The sequence below is a fragment of the Mustela nigripes genome, chromosome 16 (genome assembly GCF_022355385.1).
Source record: "Mustela nigripes isolate SB6536 chromosome 16, MUSNIG.SB6536, whole genome shotgun sequence".
Lineage (NCBI taxonomy): Eukaryota > Metazoa > Chordata > Mammalia > Carnivora > Mustelidae > Mustela > Mustela nigripes.
Window position 1 is genome coordinate 40,503,519 of NC_081572.1, and position 21,872 is coordinate 40,525,390.

Consider the following 21,872-nt stretch of genomic DNA (forward strand, 5'->3'; position numbering starts at 1 on the left):
TTCATCAGTTGCCAATACTTCCTTTTTGTATTTGGCCTAATCTTTTTGTATAATAGTTACAGAAGAGTTAAAAGAAGACAAGGCAACTTTTATAAATTAGATAGAAGTGCATCACATTTTCTTCTTCTAAGTCCTTAGAGCTAACTAAAGACCATATTCCCTTTTTAAAATATAGATGATAAGAGTACACAGCCAGCTTTAATTTCTAAGGAAGTACTGGGACTGATTTATACTGGGGGAAGACAAGTATTTCCTATGCTAAAAACTCTTCCTCAAACCACATACCCTGCTTTCTCTACTAACTTTCCCTGGGGTTTCCTGTTCACCCGCCTGTGTTTGCCTGGGGCAGGGACCGCATGTTCTGTGTTCACGGGGGAGTGGTAGCAGCTCGTTCATGGACACAGGATGCACGGCCCTGCAGGGTCAGTGAGCACCAGACCTTAAAGCAGTGGTTTTACAAGTGCCTCAGGTGCTAAGCCAAATGGTGCTGACAGGGCTCGGTGAATGAAGTCTCATGCCATGTGCCCGGGATGAACGCGGGGGAAGCGGCATGTCGTGCAGAGATGGCGGAAGGAAAGAGTACCTTGATGAGGAAACAGCCGCATGAAAACTGCCGACTTAGAACAAGGCAGAGAAGCTTCACAGACACAGGATGGAAGGAAAGACAAAAGTGAGTGATGTCCACAAGGCTTTTTGAAAGGGTGAAATACGAGTAGATATTGGACAATTGTTATGTTCCGTGGTTTTCAGAAACAATCTTCTGAATTGTTGAACTCTGACCATTAATTTCCTAAATATCACACTCTAAATAAATGTTAGGACTTACAATTTTACAGATAGATGTGTTTTTACCACCTTCTTTGGAATGAAGAATTTGAAGTCAAGAATTAAACTAAAAAATGAAAAGAAAAATTAGCAGAAATTACACCAAGCAATTGCTCAGTTTATAATTATTTTTCTCCCTTAAATCCAGGGTAATAATAACACAGAGAAAGATGGGAAAGAAATTAAGAAAATGCCAAATAAAGGTCTGGGGATACCATATGCAGTGGCCAAAAACATTAAATTGTTTCAGGGATTTTAAGTAGTCTCGAAAGAGACGCCTTAAGTGTCTTCTAAAAGGGAGACATTTGAAACCTGGTGAACGTATCAGGAGTGTTACTGACTCAGGGCTCAGCCTCCCCGTAGAGAAACGGTGCTGATACCCTACCCATGCACACACAGCTGTCAGCGGCGCTGATCACCCAGCTGCCCAGGAGGAAGGTCTACGTTGAAGAAGCTAAGTGACGGAGTAACTGACAGGCTTGGACACGGCCCCAAATAAAGTGGAAGAGGTGAATTAAAACAACAATAATCCTCCAACACACAGTAAAATAAGCTGATCAAAGGCGGGGGGGTGGCGGGGGATTTTTTTTTTCCTAGTAAAAAACATTTAAAATAGACCACATGGCTGTTTTGTTCAAAAAATTATAACACACGCCTCACATTTTTTTGAGGTAAAAAATACATTATAAAAGTTTTGCTGTAACTATTACCTGTGTGTTCCAAATAAATGTCTCTTTGATCCATCAGAATACTCTGTAGTACAAAGTACAACATAACAAGCCCCATGAGAGAGGTCAAAATGACTGTTTCTGTGTACACTTCACTCTCTTACCCTGACATCCACCTGAGGGCAGGTATTATGAGCTACTAGCTACCCCCCTTCCACAGGTCTCAGAAGAGTTCCTTGTATGTAGTGAACAATGAATCTCTGTAGGATTAAGTATCTGGGATTCTGGTTATTTTCTACTGAGCACTGTAGTAGTAATCTTGCACTTAAAATCAAAGAACTTGCATACATGTAGAATTTGTTAGAAGGAAGTAAAAACTTGAGCTCAAAACCCAATACTGAGACCCAAAGGCAAAAACTGTCAAGTCTCTGGTGACCAGGGTCTTTCCCGTCTTTAAGTGGCCCAGATTATCTAGTATACGTCTACAAAATGGGTCCTCAAATGTTTACTGAATTAAATTACAGTGTGAAAAACATTGGGAGACACTGGCAGAGTATAAATTAAAACTTAATACATTGGAAGCGGATCTATTTAATTTCCTAATGGGTACTTAGTCTATATAATTCCATCTGGATTTCTATTCCTAGTATACTTGGTCTTCAACATGAAAAGAGGATGGAGGGAGACTGCACTTGAGAAGGTTATAAAACATGCAAAACTATGGCTTTAAAAAGGCTTCTTTGCTCATTACCTAAGAAGACCATTCATGGCTGAGTGGTAGAAATGCTGAGACCACTCACAGCATTTTTAAGTGAATAACTTGGTTTTTCTAGCTCTAAATCTGGTTCTTCCATTCATGTCCAGCTCAGCCACACTGGACCTAACAGGGGACCACAAAATCACCTTGGCATATCTTGTATGTCAGAGAGTAAATTTTATGGATTCTCTTCAGGGCTCTCTTAGTGACATTTGGAAAAATCTGAAGAGGCAGAGTTTTATGTTCATTTGGCTAAAAAGTTAATATAAATTTACATGCACTGAACTCCACTGACAGCTCCACTGATGCCAATTTCAATTTCAACTAGGGAGGGAGTCAGAAGACAGTCATTTACACATTTTAAAATATAGACTTAGTGGGGCGCCTGGGTGGTTCTGTGGGTTAAGCATCTGACTTTGGCTCAGGTCATGATCTCAGGGACCTGGGATTGAGCCCCACATTGGGCTCCCTGCTCAGCAGGGAGTCTGCTTCTCTCTCTCTCTCCCTCTGTCCCTCTCCCTGCTCATGAGCTCTCTCTTTCTCAAATAAATGAAACTAAAAAAAAATACAGATTTAGAAAATAATCCTCTTTGTGCTAAGGGGATAGACAAGTGAGCTATGATAGTTTGTCAGGAAGAATGGATTTTCAGAGACAATTGCTTTATGTAGTGACCAACACTTTCTCAGAAGCTGGTGGCTGATGAATTACCACCCCCCCCCCCAACATAAGTTAATATATTATTTAAGTAAGGTTTAATGCCTGGGAGTGGGAGGGAGTTCATGAATCTTATCTAGCTGATTTGACAGTGAGAATGCTGGCTGGTGACCAAAAAGAAAACACAGCTTAGTGGCTGATCCTTGTTAAGTACCAAAGATCTAGAAAGCAGAGGCTTGCACTGACAAGGAAAGTCTACAGCAGAGTGGAGCTCTACGCAGATCAGTGACTTTTGCCTTTTGACATAGGGCAACAGAACTTTCACCTGCTTAAAGCTCAGGAGACTGGGAGCAGATTAATGTTGGGTTATTTGATGACAAGTCACATCTATGGCTCCACTTCAGGGAGTGACATGAAAAAAATTTTTTTTTAAGATTTAATTTATTTATTGAAAGAATGTGTGAGTGAGAGAGAAAGCACAAGCCGGGGGGTGGGTTGGGGTGTGGGGGGGCACAGAAAGAGGGAGAAGCAGATTCCCCATTGAGGAGGGAGCCGGAAATGGGGCTCGATCCCAGGACCCCAGGATCAAGACCTGAGCCAGAGGCAGCTGCTTAGTGGACTGAGCCGCCCAGGAGCTCCTAGAATTTCTTTAAATATTTCTGCTTATGAGGCTCTTTGGCAGTTCAGTTGGTTGGGCATCTTACTCCTGGTTTCAGCTTGGGTCACAGTCTCGAGGTCATAGGATGGAGGTCCTGCATCAGGCTCCTCACCCAGCTCGGGGCCTGCTTTCTCCCTCCCTCTCCTTCTAACTCTCCCTCAATTTGCACGCTATCTAAATAAATAAAATCTTTAAAAACAAATAAGCAAGTAAGTGAATAAATAAATACTTCTGCTTGGGACTTGGCTGATGGGGAGTGGAAACAGGAACCTATTTTGATTTTTATACAGCCAAACATCAAAGTTGAAATGCTAGGCTGAGTTGAGAATCTGAGTTAGATTCATTACTTCCTTCAGCCCTTTGATATCAGCAAACTCAGCTCCATAAAGAAATGAGGAGATAGGAATATAAGATTCCATGTAGCTAAAGATAAAAACAGTATACCTAATTATAAATGAAATATTAGCTCTTAAAGAGGTATTCTATAAGAGCAAATGGCAAAAGCACAGTAATTAGACACATAGATAAATCAGGATCACTTCATGGAGACAAGCCCACAATTTGGAGATACAAATGGGTTTGCTTCATAGGAGAGTATAACCACTATTGGAAAGATAAACCCTTTTCCCAAAAACATGTAGTAAAATAATCTGGCAAACTGAGGATACAGAATTTGCAATTCAGAGCCAGGAAATGCTGAGTATCATGATTCTACTTAATTAATTCTTTTAAAGCTTGTTTTAAAGCTACTTTAAAAGCTTGTTTCCTTTGAGAATAGTCAAAGGCTTCCAGGCTGTGGTCATCTATTCAAGCAGCCATCTAAAGAACTACTAAAAGTAACACTATTGGTTTAAAACTGTAACCAAAACCACATATACTATTTTCTGATTTTTAGAAATAATTCTTAAAAAAGAGGTTGCAGGATACGACTTATTTTTTAAACAACCAACACAGGATATAAGCAATTAATCAGCTAGCAGGAAGACCTGTACTGCTACCTCTGTTTCCAACGTGGTTATTCTAGGGTCTCCATTAGTGGGCAAAGATGGGCAGAAACCTCTCTAACAACCAGTTGTTAAAAAAAAAAAGTTAATATAAAAACAAATAACCACTTTCGACAGGTTTAAAAGGTTTTGCCCAAGTGGCAAAAGTTTGGTCAAAATAAACCAAAATTTAAAAACAGTAGGGCAACTACAGACAGAGTATGAATTTTCCAGTTGTCATTAACATTATAAAGAACAAGTAATGCAGAAAACAGAGAGCTCTATGGAAAAAAAGTAGTGGTGGACTAGGGTAAGGCAGATGGAAGTAATGAGACAGCAATAGCTAAACAAATAAATGAAAGAAACAGGGACACAAAGGGAGGGAAGAAAGCTGATCATAGATATGGAAAGTGATGAATGTGGTAGAAAGAGCATGGGCCTGGGTTCTGGATAAGGACTGTGTGATAAAACAATTACCTTAGCTCTTCTAAATCCCTGTTTCCCCATCACACACAACATGGTGAGCCTAGAACTAAACAATCTCTACAGTGTTCCTTAGCTCCAAAATGCCAAGATTTGGAGGTGGGGGCAGGGGATGCAGTGGTGGGGGAAAGAGTTCAGTGGCTACAATATCTAGAAGTACATTTTACATTTTTCCCTGGCTTTAATGGTTGAAATGCTGATAATGGGCCAGGACCGCAGGCATATCCTCGGGCAGTGCTTCTTACACTCTAGTGTGTATAAGAATCACCTGGAGTGTTTATTAATACAGACTGCTGGCTGGGCCTAACTCTTGGGACTTTCTTATGCAGGAAGTCTGGGGTAGGGCTCTAGTATCTGCATTCTAGCGAGCTCCCAAATGATGCTGATGCTTGTCTGGGATCACAGTTGGAGAAACAATGTCCTAGGGAATAAGTGACAGAGGGCAAATGAACATGTCCTAGGGAATAAATGACAGAGGGCAAATGAATGTGGTTATATGCAGAAGAAATGTTGGCCAGACTTCTCTTATTACTTGGAGGAAAAAAGAATCAGTCAATCAATCAATCAATAAATGCTGGACCAAACAATTTGTTTCCTCTGCTGGCCAAAGCTTTGTAGCTGACCCAAACTGAATAGATGAATTATTTTAATAGATAGTTATTTTAATACCATGGTTTATAATATGAGTTGGATATTATATTTGCCAAGTTCTTCAGGCCTTCAAAACTACTCATGCAAGATTGGGATTATAAATCGGGGTCTCTATTTATGTGTCTTGAACATCACTGTAGGCTATTACTAGGATTTTAAAAAGAAAATCCATGCTAACACCCAAAAAAAGAATGATGTACGTAAATATACATCGGTGCTTCAAAAGTAAAATTTTCAGATAATGGAACATTAAACACAAAACCTTTTGAAAATTTTCACCATTTTAGAAAGGTATCATTCTGAATGGAAAACATGACCAAATGGAAGCTTTCCCTCACTACCCACTGTCATCATCACACACAATGGCATCAGTTCTGCACTGAGTAACACCTCAGGGTTGACCAGAGTTGTAGGAAACCATTCACTCTGACACCGAATGAGCCTGGAAGTCTACAGGTTTGCCATTTCTGCCGTCTTGTGTATCTGAGCCCTGCGCCGGCTGTTAGCTAGTATTTCTCAGTGCATCCACCTTTTAGCTGCACACTGCATTGGCACACTTCGCTCGTGTGGAGCTAAAAGCGACTCTGTGGCAAGGAATATGCTTATGTGCTTTAAGATGTCATTTTCTTGAGGTGACGTTTCTCTGGTTGTTGATTTTCCTAGATTTTCAGGTTGGTCTCTGGATGGTTGTGTTGTTGCTGGCAACAGGGACATGGGTACTACCATAATTTGTGGATTTCTTAGATACAGTATGCTGTATCAGAGACATAGAAGCCCTTGAGGCAAGGCTAGTCTATCTAGTAAGGGGATTCTCATTCTCTTCACTTACAGGGTGAGGTAGCTTAGAAGTTGCTCTTTCTGCCCAAACTCTAAAAACTTATCAACCTTAGAACACTATGTGAACACTCTAAACATTTCACTATCTTATGAATAACTGTTTGAAAGTAGAAAGCTTTATAGCATAACAAAATTCAAATCAGCTATAAGGTAAAGAAGAAATGTAAGATGAACCTCATGATAAAAAGGAGCAAAATCTACTATAACCTGATAACAAGGGAATTCCTGATGTTGGTATATTAATATTATTGCTCAAATTTATATAAAGATTACATTTACTAACCTGGGGAATGCTGGGAAGTTGCAAGTGAGGTCATGGAATTAGAAAGGTTAAGGTTAGCAGTAATACTAAGCTGGCTCTGCACTGCAGGAGGATAAGGAGAAGTGGGTGTCAGGAGGGACTCCTCACTGGTTTCTTCATCAATTCCAGGCAAATACGTGTCAATCAAGGCATCAAGAAACTTAACAATAAGCTCAGCATAGTCTGGGATTTGTGTTTGCTGTAATGGAAAATAGGAAATTATTTTAGCTCCATTCTTTTTTTTTCTGTAAATCCCCTTTGAAGCCAAAAAAGATTAACTCAATTTTTGTTCTGGGCTTAATGTACTATTTTTCTTCTTGTGTACTAGAGAGCACTAAAAAAAAGGGGTGGCGTAGGATTGCCAGACTACCATGGGACTTCCGACTGGGAACTCTTCAGCTTACACCTATACCTTCCAGATGACCCTGCGATTACAGACAGCCATGCAGAGGCAAAGACTGAATTAACCCTGAGACAATAAAACCATCAGCTATGATGTCTAGTCAATTTTCCAAAACAAGAAAATGAGCAGAGGCTCATCATGCCAGCTGCCGTTTAGATACTCAACTAACTGAACACTGCGTAGGGCAGAGGGTTACTGGCAATCGAACTACAAACCTTCCTGCAAGATATACTTAATTTCTAGGAATTCAGGCCCATTTTTTAAATGACAGCCTTTGCATATCAAGAGATATTCAGTACTAACTGAACAAAATAAAAAACTAAATACCTAATTCTTAAAACTAGAGTAAGATTTAGATAATTCACCTTGATTTAGCACCCCTGCATCTAGAACACTGCACTAGGAACTGGGGTGGGGGGAAACAGAAGTCCTGCCTTCAAGGAATCTCAATCCATCTGGAGGGACCATACACAGAGACAATAATTAAGAACACATTTATGTAGCACCATATCAACTAATGCTAATCAAAGAAAAAAAATGAACAAGAGCAAGTAAGAATATATTTCAGATAAAAATGAATCTAATCCAATAGGCTAGAAGGAAAAATATTTTCATGAGAGTATTTTTTTTCATTATGTAATTTTAAAAAACTGAGATTTCACTGACATATAACACTGTATTCGTTTTGGGTCATGAGGTTGATTTTAACCATAGGTCGTGCTCCTTCCTAATTATAAGATACTTAAGTTAAGTGTATGCACTGCAATCATCAAACACACAAACGACCGAGAGCAGAAAACTTTACAGAGGTTTATCACACCCTTCTGAGAAGTCAAGCATAAACTGGACTGAGTTATTATTTTTTTTTTGTAAAAACTGATATATACATGTATTAAAGGTGCTGCCTCTTAGAAAGAATCTTGTGGTAGAAAGCATTTTATAAAAATAATGTGTTTATCGTGAGTCATCATTCTGGTTTTCAGCATATTGTGTGCTCTTAAAGCAGGCACACTAATAGAATAATAACTTTCATTTTGTCAATAGAAAAAAACAGATTTTTCTTACCTTTGAAAAGGGTCCCGCAAACCGCCACAAGCCATTAAAACCAAAACCTGCAACAAACCAAATGTTATTCTTATAATAAGCACGACAGTCTTTTAATCTTAATAGAAATTATGTTATACGGTTGATGACATTTAAAACCTAAACACACATTGAAAACATTTTTTCAGAATGAATGTCAGAGTAGACTAAGGCTCACTTAAAACACACTCAGTATAAAACTGTATTTTAATCTTAAGAAGTTTTAAACCAGTTCCTTACTGAACATTCGTCTAATGGAAAGAGTAGAAAATAGCATATGGAGAGAGAAGTATCAACAAGTCTATCCCTTATAAAGAATTCTTTAGTTAGTACGTTCTGTTAACAGTGCACACACTAGCAAGTTCATCAACCACCCTCCTCCCAAGACACTGATTTACTTTGTAAGTAAGATGTTTGGTACTGTGGTGGGGATTCTTCATGGTACACCACACTCTGCACGATTCCATGAATTGGATTTAACAAATTTGGATCTTGGCACAATGACAACAGGGTGTTGATCTTAGAGTCCAACAAATTGTGCCTAAACAAAAACAAACAAACAAAAAGCAAACACAAGAACTTTTTAACGGGAAATTAAATGGAAAATATATACTGGAAAACATATTTGAATAATCTGAGGCTAATATGATCTCAGCTCTTGAGAGAATTAAATTCATCTTCCATATAGAAGGTTTTTTATTTTCACTCAGCTGTGGATAAATACAAAAGCTCTACTAAAAAAGAAACCAAAACAGGTACCTAGAGTGTCTAATGGTTTGCTCCTAAGTGAGGAAATGAACAATGAATAATGCTCATCACCATGAAGCACTTAAGAGGGACCCCTGGGTGGCTCAGTTGGTTAAGCATCTGCCTTCTGCTCAGGTCCTGATCCCAGGGTCCTGGGATTAAGCCCTACAAGGAGCCTCCTGCTCAGCAGGGAGCCAGCTTCTCCCTCTGCCCCTTCCCCTGCTCGTGCTCCCTCTCACTCTCTCAAATAAATAAATAACATCTTAAAAAAAAAGGAAAATCAACAAGATAAAAAAATGTTTTCCCTAATAGGCCATAACTAGCCTTAGGCCCCCACTAAACCCACTGTCTCTAAACAAAAATCTCTATCATGCTGTCTCACATTCCCCTCTCCACAGCCAGTGAACATTACTGGATGATACTTCTCCTAAGCTTTGATAAAACATACGACTTCAAGACAGATATGGAAGTTAAACAAAACCAGAAAATACTTACACGACAGGAAAAACCTTGGGGAAAACAACACTGGCTTCTGCTAAGTATTCATAAAGAATTTGCTGATCAAACTCATCTGTGGTGTATTTTACCAGCGTGGCCTGCCAAAGGGCAAAAACGTCAACAAAACACATTTTATTTTGTGGCTGTGTTGTTACATATTCTGGTGAGAAGGACAAGACAGTCTTCCTTTCAGGTTTTTAACATTTAAGGGCCTCCTAAGAGTAGACTGGAATAAACACTTGAGGGCAAACCCCCTCCCTGGCACCACAAGCAAAAGGCAAAAAGTTTACCAGAACAGTAAGAAGAAGTGCTTGGATCTTCGGATCAGTAAGTACTTCTTCATCCAAGAGAACATTGGATTCAGACACTGAAACTTTGCGTAAATGCGGGTGTTGTGATGAGGAAATCCTCTGAGTTTCTGCAGGATGATATGAAGACAATCAGCTGTATTAACTGAACAGATATACTAGATACCACTTCACCTAACATATTTTAATGATACTTCTAAAATTCAATAGCTTTTTAGTAGGCACTTAAAACAGCAACATAAACATCATACAGAATTAATAGTCACCTATACAAAAGTTCTAGCTGGCTGTTTACAATGCTGTATATATCATATATATGATTACTTTTTATACAGGTTTCAGGATAGCTTTCATTTTAAGGACTGTATAGCTTATCTCTGAAAAAGCGCAAATGCGTCTACATTTCATCCTAAAGATTCTAAGAAATGGCTGGAAAGCAAATGTGGCTCTCCCACCTTATTTTCAATGATCTAGATCAATTATTAACTCTGTTTCTCACCCATTTCATAATCAGTTTCTGCTACTCTCCTCATTTTGGGGGGTGTTGTGATCCCTGATTCCATTTCTTGCCTTTTAGGAGCCTTTGTGTCTGATATCAAGTGATCAAAACTTTTCCTTGTTCCTATAAACAAAAGTTACAGAATATGGCAGTTCATTAACCACAGTGTCTGTGAATAGGATTTTACTAAAAAGAAAATGTTTGGACATCAAGTGTTTAAGTTTTCACTTAAGGACCCAAAGAAAGCTCAAATATATCCCTGGGGCAGAGTTTCTGTCCTTGGTTCTCCATCTTGTCACGAAATTTGGCCCCATGGCTTTGCATCTCAGGACAGGATGTGCCTTACTGGTCCAAATTAGACTGGGATCACATTCACTACATGGTAGGTAGACCAGGCCGCGCCAGCAAGTGCAATGATTAAGGATAAATACAGGGGTGTGCACTGGTCAGGAGCAAAGATCAACTACATCTGAACAGCTTTTCCTCAGTTCAAGAAATTCTGCTCAGGGCCAGAATTAGTCATTAACAATATGAAAACTTGCCAAACGCAGGCAAGGTCAAAGTTTGATTTTAATTCATCAGTCTCTGAAAACAATGTCTGCCTGCCTCGAAGTACTAAATAATAGATCTACTGGGAGATGCTTCAAAAATGGCAAGTAGTACGGTAGTACCTCCGCCTGGCTGTGAGTCTCTCTAGCGTGTACCACTCTACGTGAAATCCCTTTCTCTAGTTAAAGTACCAAAAATGGATTCTTGGGACTTGCACTCAATCTCCTCTGCTCCACTTCACACACATCATCTCAAACCTGATTTCTCTTCTCCATTCTTCCACTGCTCCTGCCTTAGTGGAGGATCCACTCCGTCTCCGGTTTGGATGTTCTATTTATCTCTTACACGGTCCCCTTGCCAAACATCTTTTCCTATTTCTCCATGCTGGAGCCAGAAAAACTTGCCTTCAAACAAAATTTGGTAATGTTTCTTCCCTAAAGATCCCTGCTGGATACGCAGCTAAATTTCTGAACGTTGCATACAAAGTCTCCGGCAATCTACTTCCAATCCTTTGCTAGCCTGGTTTCCTACAGGTGCTTTTCTTGACTTTTCTTCACTCATGCTCGACTTCCTTATCCTGCGTCTGTCAGGCAAGCATGTATTGAATTTTCAAGACCCAGTTCCAATGTTACCCCCTCTCTGCAGCTTTTCCTCCTTTCCCCAGATGCTCAGTTACCCCTCAGAAGACATCTCCTTTAATGGCACCTATGGATGCTGTTGTAATCAGCTTATTAGAAGTCTTGGCCAGCGAACATGAGCTCTTCAGGGCAGAGACCATGATTTACTCATCCAGCACATGCGCTGAACAAACTCAACAGAACATTTTCTCTGAAGTTAGTTTTTCATTTACAACTTCCTTAGCATGAAAATCCAGAACTACAAAACACAAAGTAACCAGGAAACTCCTAGAAGACCTTTTTGTGACAAAGCATAAACAGAAACTAAAGGTAATGACCCTGCGTGGCTAGTAACAGTGATCAATGCTCAAGGTTTCCATTTCTTTCATGGCTTACTGGCAGGTTATTTATTTCACGCTTCATTGCTCACTGCTTTCCTTGTGAACAGAAACATTTTCACAGTACTAAATATACGTAAAAATATGCTTGTACGGATAGCTGAAACCCACTGAGCCATTCACAGTGTTGGTCCCTGACATACGGATCCTGATTCCGAAGTATTTCTCTAACAAGGAGAATTTTAGCCCAAGTTGCATAAGAGCACCTTTTCCTTTCCTTTGTGGTGAGGTAGGATCAGTGAACGCTCTCATGATTTACTTCCAATTTTCATGAAGGGAAAGGGTCTCTCAGAACTTTAGGTATCCTTATTGACAAATAAATGCTGACATATCTGAGCAATCTTAACTTTCAAAACTCATATCTTCCTATAGAAATAGAAAAACACACTAATCAAAAAAATGTGTACTGTCTTTTAAGAGAAAAGATGGCAGAAAGTATTACTGCAGCTTCATACCCTACTGACGTAGTCTGCTCTCAGACAGTACTTTCCAGAAACCATATTGTTAAAGCCCTGCGCCTGCGTGCAGCAAAAGGCCTCCTTTCCCGTGAGAGGCTAACGTCTCCCCTATTCTCATTTCCCCACTGTCTGGCCAAGGCAGAACAAAACAAGGACAGCCACAGCATTCAGTCTAAGAATGAGAAAAGAACTCTTTCAAGATCCCATTCTTATTCCTCTGTCTTAACTGATATGTCTTAACTGACAATTAAACTCTTATAGTTGGCATCAAAAGCTTTGCTACATCGAAATGGAAAATTTTGATAATTCTGAACAGCTTCAAATAATTTTCCAAGAGTAAAAGTACCTGACCATTAAGAAGAGTAAGTATAAAAAAATTCTGTATCATTTAGGTAAACTAACCTAGCAACTTCTTCGTATTGGCCTGAGAAGGCTGCCCCATGTCCAAACTCATGGATTTCCTGGCTCGGGGACTGGTCTGGCCCACGGTTGGATAGGTGGCTGCAAGGTACCCTTCAGAACCTTTGGGAGATGACCACGGCTGGTTCTCCTTTAGTGTCCTGAGAGATTTAAACAATTGAGAAGAATTAAGTGACAGGTGACAAAGACAACCACTGTTTGCCCCTCTTAGTTGGCTGTCCTATTTCCCAGTGACAACAATCACTTAATTTAAAACTGCACTCTAAAGGGCTTTAGGGTACAAACTATTAGTGTATGTCTAAGAAATATCTTCCTTCCTTCTTTCTTTCATTTATTCGGAAAATTTTCTTAAAAATGAGCACTGTTTTTTCTTTTAGTGCTTTTGTCCTTAGCACCTACTTTCTTGCCATGATGTCTGGTATGCGGTAGCCGCTCAGCAATGCACAGCAGAATTGTACTAGTTGATTTTTTAATTGGGGAAATCAAGTCTAAACAGGCAACTATAGTTTGGGTTTAAAAAACCAAGAAAAGTAACTATACTTTGACAAGGGAACACAACAAAACTCATTTTTTCCTTTTCATAACAAGAAGGGCATATCTCAAAGAAATATAATCAAAGGGATGACCAAAGAATAAGACTGTTGAAAGCTAAGTATACCTGGAAAAGGTATTTTGCATACTTTGTTAAAATCTCAGTGGGAAACTGTAGAGGGCTTTTTAATCAAAAAGTGGGATGGTGATAAATTGAATGATATAAGCTTTTCAGATCCAAGATTATTTCCCTATGTTTAACACTATACCTCAAACTCAGATACTTCTGCTTAATTGAAAATACAGAAAGTCTCCAAAATAGTGCCATTTTCATATAATTTCTCCATGTTGTCATGAAAAATATGCTACCTAAGACCACATACAGCAGTGGACATAATATGACTATCTTATCATCTGAAACTATACTCTGGAAAACTCTTAAATAACTTCAGCGTGGTAAGAGTACACACTACAAATGCGGGGGCATGTGCATCTGCACGAACTGTACAGCTCAGCCTCCCGTCATTCAGTATGTGATGTTGCCCACATTCCATGGTAGTTTTCCCCAGGCCCTTTTTTACAACCCAGTGATTTCAAGATCATCTCTTTTCATTACTCAACTGGTTTGTGCTTAAAACAGGTGAACTAATGTTAACAGGACAATTAGCTTAGAGGAACTGTCTGACTACTAATCCACAGAGAACACTATACATTTATAAAAAGGGTTTTATTTATATATTCTTTCTAGATTATCTTTTCCCCTATATATTACCTTCTGGATTACTCTTGCTGCTTGCCTCTGCTAGCATGGAAAACTGAAACCTGATTATAAGTACATAATCACGGGAGAAGAAGACCACTGACCTATAGCTAGGGTCGCCATGGTGGACGGGATATGTATCCATAGGAACATTCTCCATTGAAATATCAGTAAGAAGAAGAGACTTTCTATGTTTTAGGCTACAGCGACTTCGAACCTCCTCAGATACTGTGAGTAAGGCTAAAAGGAAAAAGAAGGAAGGTTAGGAAATTTAATAAAAATTCCAAGTGTGACTTGAAACAGGATACATTGCTTACAACCTCTTGAAGAGAATAATACCTATTAGACATGCAGATAAAGAGCCCTAGAGAGTGTGAAGGGTAAGACCACTTAGGACAGACTTTCTTACCTTAAAGCGTTCATGGTCTGTTCTGGAAGACTTTGTAAACATGAAATATATGGAGATTTTAAAAGAATCTTGTATTTCTCAAGTGCTATGATGTAAATTTGATCTCAAAAAACACAGAATGTAATCAGGACAAGTACTATAAGGTCCATTTTTCAGAAAAAGAATAATACTCTGAGATGTTAAATGATGTGCCCAAGGTAAAAAAAAGTTGCCACAAACTGTAGTCTGCTAACTGGGAATCAACACTTTCCTCTGAACAACTACATTCAAGACCTGTATCATACATAGGTGCTAAGTGTCACTGAGTGAGGAAACACAGACTGGGTAAGAGAAAATGAGAAGGTTTAATGGGATAGTGGGGATGGGCAGACATTCCAGGTAAAGCAAATGGCATCAGGAATACATACAAAAGAGGCAGAAAGGGAAGTAGATGGGCTTAAACTAGCTCTTCTGTCTGGAGGGGTAATAAAAAGTGGGGCTTATGACATTTAGGGAAAGAAAGCAGAATTAGGAGAGCTGCTGAAGAGCCCAGGATGCCAGGCTGAAGCTTTTAGATTTTATAACAACAGGGAAGCACACGCTGCCAAAGGGACCAAAGATGACAAAGGGAACATATTCAGACTCTAATGCAAATTCTTTTATGAGGTAAAATCTTTTGGCAAAGCTTTCAAAATCGTAACCACCACCACAGGACCGGTTTTTGAGCTCTTTACCCTGCCAAGCAGCCAGCTGAAGGACCGACAAGTGTCTGTGTCATCTGGGCGGTCCTTAGATAGAGATGTGGTAAGACTGATTTTGTCTATTTTGAATCTTTACCTGCTAAGTAAGCCACGCTCTGGGTGTTCACCTCAAACTTGTCACAGTTTCTATGTTTGTTAACCAGAGTTAGTAGTGTATGCAAAATTCTGACTGTTCTCGCAACAATGGCAGGTGAAGGATGTCTGTACCCTACAAAAAATAAAACAAGACATTAATCCACACTTTCCACAACTACTTCTTAAGCTCTTACTGACTAGCAACCCTGCAAGGATAGGAAACATAAGGGATAACTCTTGCCTTCTGAGAACAGCTGTTTGGGAAGGTGAAACATACGTACGTGAATAGTTAATTACATTAAAGATTAAGTACCAAACATGTGTAGAAGAGAATACTATTCTCTGAAAGGGAGGAAAATAAGGAAGGATGGATGCTGTTTCAGACATTCCATTCACTAAAGCAGTGCAGAGATTTAAAAAAAAAAAAAGTAGATATTTGAGCTCACCTTAAGATATCTTTTGAAAACAGTGTTCTACCTCTTAAAAATTCTTTTTTCTAATTAAAGGAAAAAACCTAATGCTATAGGATGTATATGTTCTCAGAACAAAGAATAGGTTTGGTCAGAGTAAGCTTGGCTTTGGACAGCCTTTAATCATTAGTGCTAGTCCATTTTAAAGATTTTCTTTTTTTTTTTTTAGTTTATTCATTTGAGAGTGAGAGAGCCAGCTAGAGCACAAGTTGGGGGGTAGGGGCAAAGGGAAAGGGAGGAGCAGACTCCCCATTGAGCAGGGAGCCTGTTGCAGGGCTCAGACCCAGGACCCGGAATCAAGACCTGAACTGAAGGCAGATCAACCAACCAAGCCACCCTGGTGCCCCAGTGCTACTCCATTTTAAAGAAGGGAATTTGTACACTGAAAATATGTGGTACTCTTTGAAATACAGAATCAGCAAGCACTTTATCAGCCTCATGCAATCTTTCTTTTTGGTATCCTATTTTAAGTGTAGTATCTTTGAGCAATCCCTATTCACTTAGAGATTAAAGCTATTACTATTTCTCCAGAAATTTCATAAGGTAAAGAAATCAAATGTTTACATTGACAGTAGTGGGTGTACATACACCTGTCAGGTAAAAACTGGGAGAACCTTCATGATCCCTCAAGCCTAAGAGTCATATTCATTGATTTACAAAACTGCAGATACAAGCTAGAGCTTGAGTCTCCAACTGTGGCCAAAGCCAGTGCTGCTAAAGACCACTGGTTCATGCCAGCTGCTCATCCCAAGCCTTACTTTACACTGCCTTTGCCTCTGTCTTACCACTATGTGCTGTTCCTGTTAGCCATGGTCTCTGGCCATGGCTGTTCCACGTTAGTAAACCAAAGCTAACCCACAGTGGAGTCAACAGTGGGGAGTGAAGCCAGTAGAGGCAGTGAGTGAGCTGGCACTGAGGACTAGGAGACCACTGCTATCAGCAAATCAAAAATTTGGAGAGATGAGGATGGGGTACAAGAAAGGTGAGGTGCTATGGTATGTAACAATGTGACTGAGCAATAATACCTTAGAAACAAGTTGAAGAAAATCTGTGATCAGATCTCTAAGATACCATATTCTAACATAAGTTACTCAAGTAACATCATTTATTGATTTGCAGTCTGTCTTATTTTAAATAATCAAAAAGACACGTAGTGTTATCTAATAATACAGCTATTAGAATCTAGTATTTAGGATTATTTCAAGAACCAACTCCTTTGTTGCATTTTAAAGGAAATTGGATAATTTACACAGCAATTAGGCTCTATTAAAATATATACAGAGTAAAACATAGCTCAATAAGACAGCTGTATCTGCATTTAAAGTAAGATATACGAGTGGCGCCTGTGTGGCTGAGTGGGTTGTACGTCTGACTCTTGGTTGCAGCTCAGGTCATGAACTCAGGGTTGTGGGACTGAGCCCCACACTGGGCTCCACAGTCAGTGGGGAGTCTGCTTGAGATTCTCACTTTCTCTCTCTCTCTGCCTCTCCCTGCCCACCCTCTGTCTCCCTCGAGCTCTCTCTCTCTCTCTCTCAAATAATCTGGGGGAAAAGAAAAGTAAGACGTATGAGCCAAATTATATCAACTGATTTCAAATAACAATTTTAGTTACTTCTGGCTTCCTGATATCATTTCCTAAAAATATTCTGACACAAGGCCTCTACCTTTTAAGAGGTGTCCAACCAGTGCAAAGTTGAAGTTAGAGTTGAAATTGAGTCCAACAAAATGATCCATTTGCTTGCAGTGCCATTCCAGAGGATTCCGGATTGCCATAAATACTTCCTCTGGACTCTAGTAAAGATAATCAGAATATGGTTGATGGGGTTCACACAAGAGCTTTACTTACTGGTTTAAGACTATGTTCGTAGCTATGATAAGTAACCCTTTCAAATGAAGAGAAATTATTTTCAGAGGACTACAGAAAACCATAGACCATTTAAGATACCACAAATAAATAAGTGTGAGACAATCAAGCATATATTAGTAATAAGATGACAGAAGACAAAATAGCTTTGATTTATGATGCAAAATAAAGGACCATTAATTTATGTCTTCGTGACTTTCTTAAAGATTATAATTATTGTTGTTTTAAGTAAGAACATCCATTGAATTATAATGGGCATTTTGTAAACTATGACTATAAATTCAAGAAAACAAAGAGAGTTCGTATTTATTGAGTGCCTGCAGTATACAATAATGTTAGACATGTTACTATATTGAAACCTTAAAGCAATCCTATGCAGTCAATATTAGCTCCATTTTACAGATTCATTCATTCATTCTTTTACTTATTCAGTACTTATCATGTGTTTTTGATGTGCCAGGCATGGTTCTAGGCTCTGCGCATACATCAGTGAACTAAACAGACAAAAACTGTTCACCCTGGTGGATTTTACATTCTAGTACAGGAAAACAAGGATATTGAAACTTAAAAATGCCATGCAACTTGCCTACGATAGTTAAGATTTTAACAGTGTTTCCTAAAATGTGGCTCCAAGTACATCTGCTTTAAAGTCACTAAAGATGAGTATCTGCTTTAAGGTCTCTGGGTAAAGCCCAGGAATTTGCATTTTTTTAAAAAAGCCTAGTGATTCACTCTTGAACAGAGATTTTTAAAAGCAAACAACTGAAGGTGTTCAGAGCCTGAGCTCAGGTTATCTACATTTCTATCTCAAAGAAAGAAAAATATGAGCATTTAAAGTAAATATAGAGAGATGTTTAGAACAGCACTGTTTAAAACAGAAAAGAAGAAAAGATAGAAATAAGTCAATTGTTCATCAATGGGCAAATGGTTGAAAAATTGTGGCTCGTGCATGATGTAAAATACTCTGCAGCTGTGAGAAAGAATTACAAGTTCACGCACATGTATATGTGTGAGTATATATGCTTTGAAAGATGTCCAGTTTATAGTTAAATAAAAATGCAGTATTTTATATACTATATAAATACTATATAAAGTATGATTACCTATTAACTTGCTATCTGTACAATTTTTTCCAGCTTTAATGAGTATAATAACTGACAAATAAAATTCTAAGGTATTTAATGTGTACAACATTATGATTTGATATACATATACGCTGGGGAACGATCTACCCCATGAAGGTAATGAACACATCCATCACCTCAAATATCTAGAGCTACCCCCACCGCTGCTTCTGGTGACAACATTAAATCATTAAATACAGAACTTAAAGTTCTACTCTCTCAGCAAATTTCAATTATACACTATAATGTTACCAACTACAGTCACCATGTTATACATCAGACCTTATTCATCTTACATGCTGGAGACTTTTAATAGGCTTTATTAACTCTGATTCCTAGTATTCTGGGGGCACTGAAGTAAGTATTAGCTCCTGCTATGGGGCTGTTCTGACAATGAAAATACCAAGACAGATACTCCTAGACAAACATTTCATTTACAAATATTTTTATATCCATACAAATACACAATATCTAGCTATCTCTCTGACTACCACTGTCCCAAGACAACCCCAGAAAAGAGCAATGGGGATTAGGAAAGAGGGCCTCTAGTTCCAAATCAGATGTACAAATATGGACAAGTTATTTAACTTCTTTGTTCCTTTCTATTTTGTAAAATGGAGGCCTGACAGATAAACTTCAAGGTAGCTATTTCAAGTCTACACCACAAATGGCAGACTTATCAAACAGTGTTTAGCCCAAGTATCTTCACACTTAAAACCATGCTCCTGTTCTCTGTTTTTTTTCCTACTCACAGCTTTGATCAAGCTCACTTCAAGTAAATCTCTTGTTATAAACATGTATCTCTCTTTAAGAAAATTTCTCTCTTTTCTCCTATATTCATTCTTCTCCAAAGACAAAAAGAATATCAATTCATACTGTTATGTCCCCTTCTCTATACTCTATACACCAAAATCCAACCTGAGTCGTCAAGGTTGATAAATATTAAGAAGGGTAAAAATTGTATGTTTCAAAGTGGGATTAGGTAAAACAAAAAACCAGTACAATTAAGTACCCAAACATTTCCTTTGGACTCGCCAACCTACTTCCTCATTAAGAACCATTATTCAATAAAAATAAGCTTATTTTTAGATTATTTCTTCATACGTGAAATGGAGGATAGAGAATGCTAACCTTTACCTTGGGTTGTGAAATCACAAATAATGATTGTGCAGTGTACAGTAGGGCAGAACACAGCATAGGGCTTAGCCTAGTAGCTACTATTACTACTCAGTATTTTTTATCCCTATTCTGTTTACCAGTATTGGGTGAGTACTGTTCCCATTATTTTTACACAGAAAAGTTTAAATAGTTTTTTAATGAGCTGTTAAGGAACTATACTCACAATAAGTTGCATTACAGAAATGCATATTGAAGCTACAGACCTCTTCTGATTTTAAAAGGCCAACAATAAAAGAGAGAGGAATTCTAAATGTGCAGACTCTAGGAATGCCAACCCAAAGCTTGCTTACCTTGTCATTGAATATCCGCAGACTGTCTAAGGTGTGCAGGTTTTGTTCCAGAAGCGCGGTGCCTGCTGAATACAAGTTGACCTCATCGAGCTGTAGCACAGCCACAGCGACCCAAAAGAGGGCTTTGTGCAGAGGGGAGTCCTGGCAAAGGCCATGCATTCCAGATTAGTGAGATGAACTACAAAGAGTCTCATTCGAAACACATCACAGTATAAAACAGAGCACATTATTCCCCAAATTAAGCATGTTTTCTCTTTTGGAGAAATTAAATATATGGGTAAGCTCTTCAACTATGCCATGTGTGTAACTAAAAACACTGTTAGCTCGGCTAACCTTAGCTTCTCCTTTGATTTCTCCCTGTTCTTTGACTCCAAACTCCAGTCACCAAGTCTCATTAATTCTTCCAATAGTCTCTTTTGTATTTGCTTATTGCTAATGACACTATTCTATGCCAACCTTCCTTATTTTAAATATGCATTCTTTTCGTCTCCAGTCTCCCCCTACTCCGATCTGCTGTGTACATTACTGTCACACTACTCATCTGCTTGAAAACATATAGATACATTTCCAAACTCCCTTCTGAAGAATCTTGAATGTTAGATTAGTTCTATCCAATCTTTACAATCTTCTGTCTCACTATTCTGCTGCAGTTTCTCCACACTACTAGAATGGTCTACCCACCATCCTTTCATTGTCCCAGCATCCCTGTACGATCCCCTGCAGTTCGTTTGCTATGCAAGGCTTTTCTCCTTTCTTGATACTAAAGCCCAGCTGTATCTTTAACTTTAGCTTAGACTCTACCCTTTTAACTTTCTTGTCACCCTTACCAATACAGTATCTCTTGCTGTTCTGAACTAAAGTTATGTATTTGGGGGAACCCTCATTTAGCAGCATGGTATATGCAAAAATTCATAGACTTTAGAGTAAGACAGCCTTAGAAGAGAATCCTGGCTCTGTCTTATTAGGTATGTGACCTTGGTCAAGTCACTTATTCCTTTTGAGCCTCATTTTAACTTCTAAGATGAGGATGAAAGAACCATTTTGTGCAATTTAGAATTAGAAGATCTGTAGAACATATAACTCAATACGAGGAACATACAGGTATTTATTTCTCTGTAATCTCCCTCAAATCTGGCCTATCTTTGTATTCAATTCACATAATTACACAACTTCAGAGCTGGAAAATAATACTCTGCCATCATCTAGTCTAGTTTACTCGTTTTATCAATGTGGAAATATGATGTCCAGATACATTAAATGACCTGCTCCAGGTCACAAAGGTGAGATGAGCTCAGCCATCCAAAACCAGGGGCTGCATCATTTTATTCCTCTTCAGCATCATCTTCACTTACCACTCAGACTCTCTGGATGATCAGGTATATATACTTCTCCCAGCTTTACATTCCTCCACAGTAATGATCATGAACTAGCATACTATGTATTGTACTTACTTTGTTTACTCCCTATTCCCTTCCCAACTCCCACACTCACCCCAAGAACATAAGCTCCACGAGGGCAGGGAGTCTTCCTAGTTTTGTTCAGGTTCTACATCTCTAGCACCTAACATGGTACTTGGCACACAGCAGATGCTCAGCGAATACTTACTGGATAAAAGAATTAAGAATATATACC

At 38.8% G+C, this 21,872-nt stretch overlaps 1 protein-coding gene across 7 annotated transcripts in view; it reads right to left on the bottom strand.

Moving 5' to 3' along the window:
* Positions 1–21,872, bottom strand: part of NF1 (neurofibromin 1) — a 252,360-nt gene that overhangs the window by 9,162 nt on the left and 221,326 nt on the right. For 5 of the 7 annotated variants that reach the window (XM_059379758.1, XM_059379756.1, XM_059379754.1 and 2 more), the window contains 11 exons: positions 20,241–20,381; positions 17,448–17,574; positions 15,315–15,446; positions 14,194–14,329; positions 12,781–12,938; positions 10,357–10,479; positions 9,840–9,967; positions 9,547–9,647; positions 8,703–8,845; positions 8,287–8,333; positions 6,801–7,017 (listed from right to left, as the gene is read on the bottom strand). In XM_059379758.1, coding sequence (XP_059235741.1) covers positions 6,801–7,017; positions 8,287–8,333; positions 8,703–8,845; positions 9,547–9,647; positions 9,840–9,967; positions 10,357–10,479; positions 12,781–12,938; positions 14,194–14,329; positions 15,315–15,446; positions 17,448–17,574; positions 20,241–20,381 — 1,453 coding nt within the window. The remainder of the gene's footprint in view (positions 1–6,800; positions 7,018–8,286; positions 8,334–8,702; positions 8,846–9,546; positions 9,648–9,839; positions 9,968–10,356; positions 10,480–12,780; positions 12,939–14,193; positions 14,330–15,314; positions 15,447–17,447; positions 17,575–20,240; positions 20,382–21,872) is intronic. The other 2 variants (XM_059379759.1, XM_059379760.1) reach the window with 2 other exon arrangements.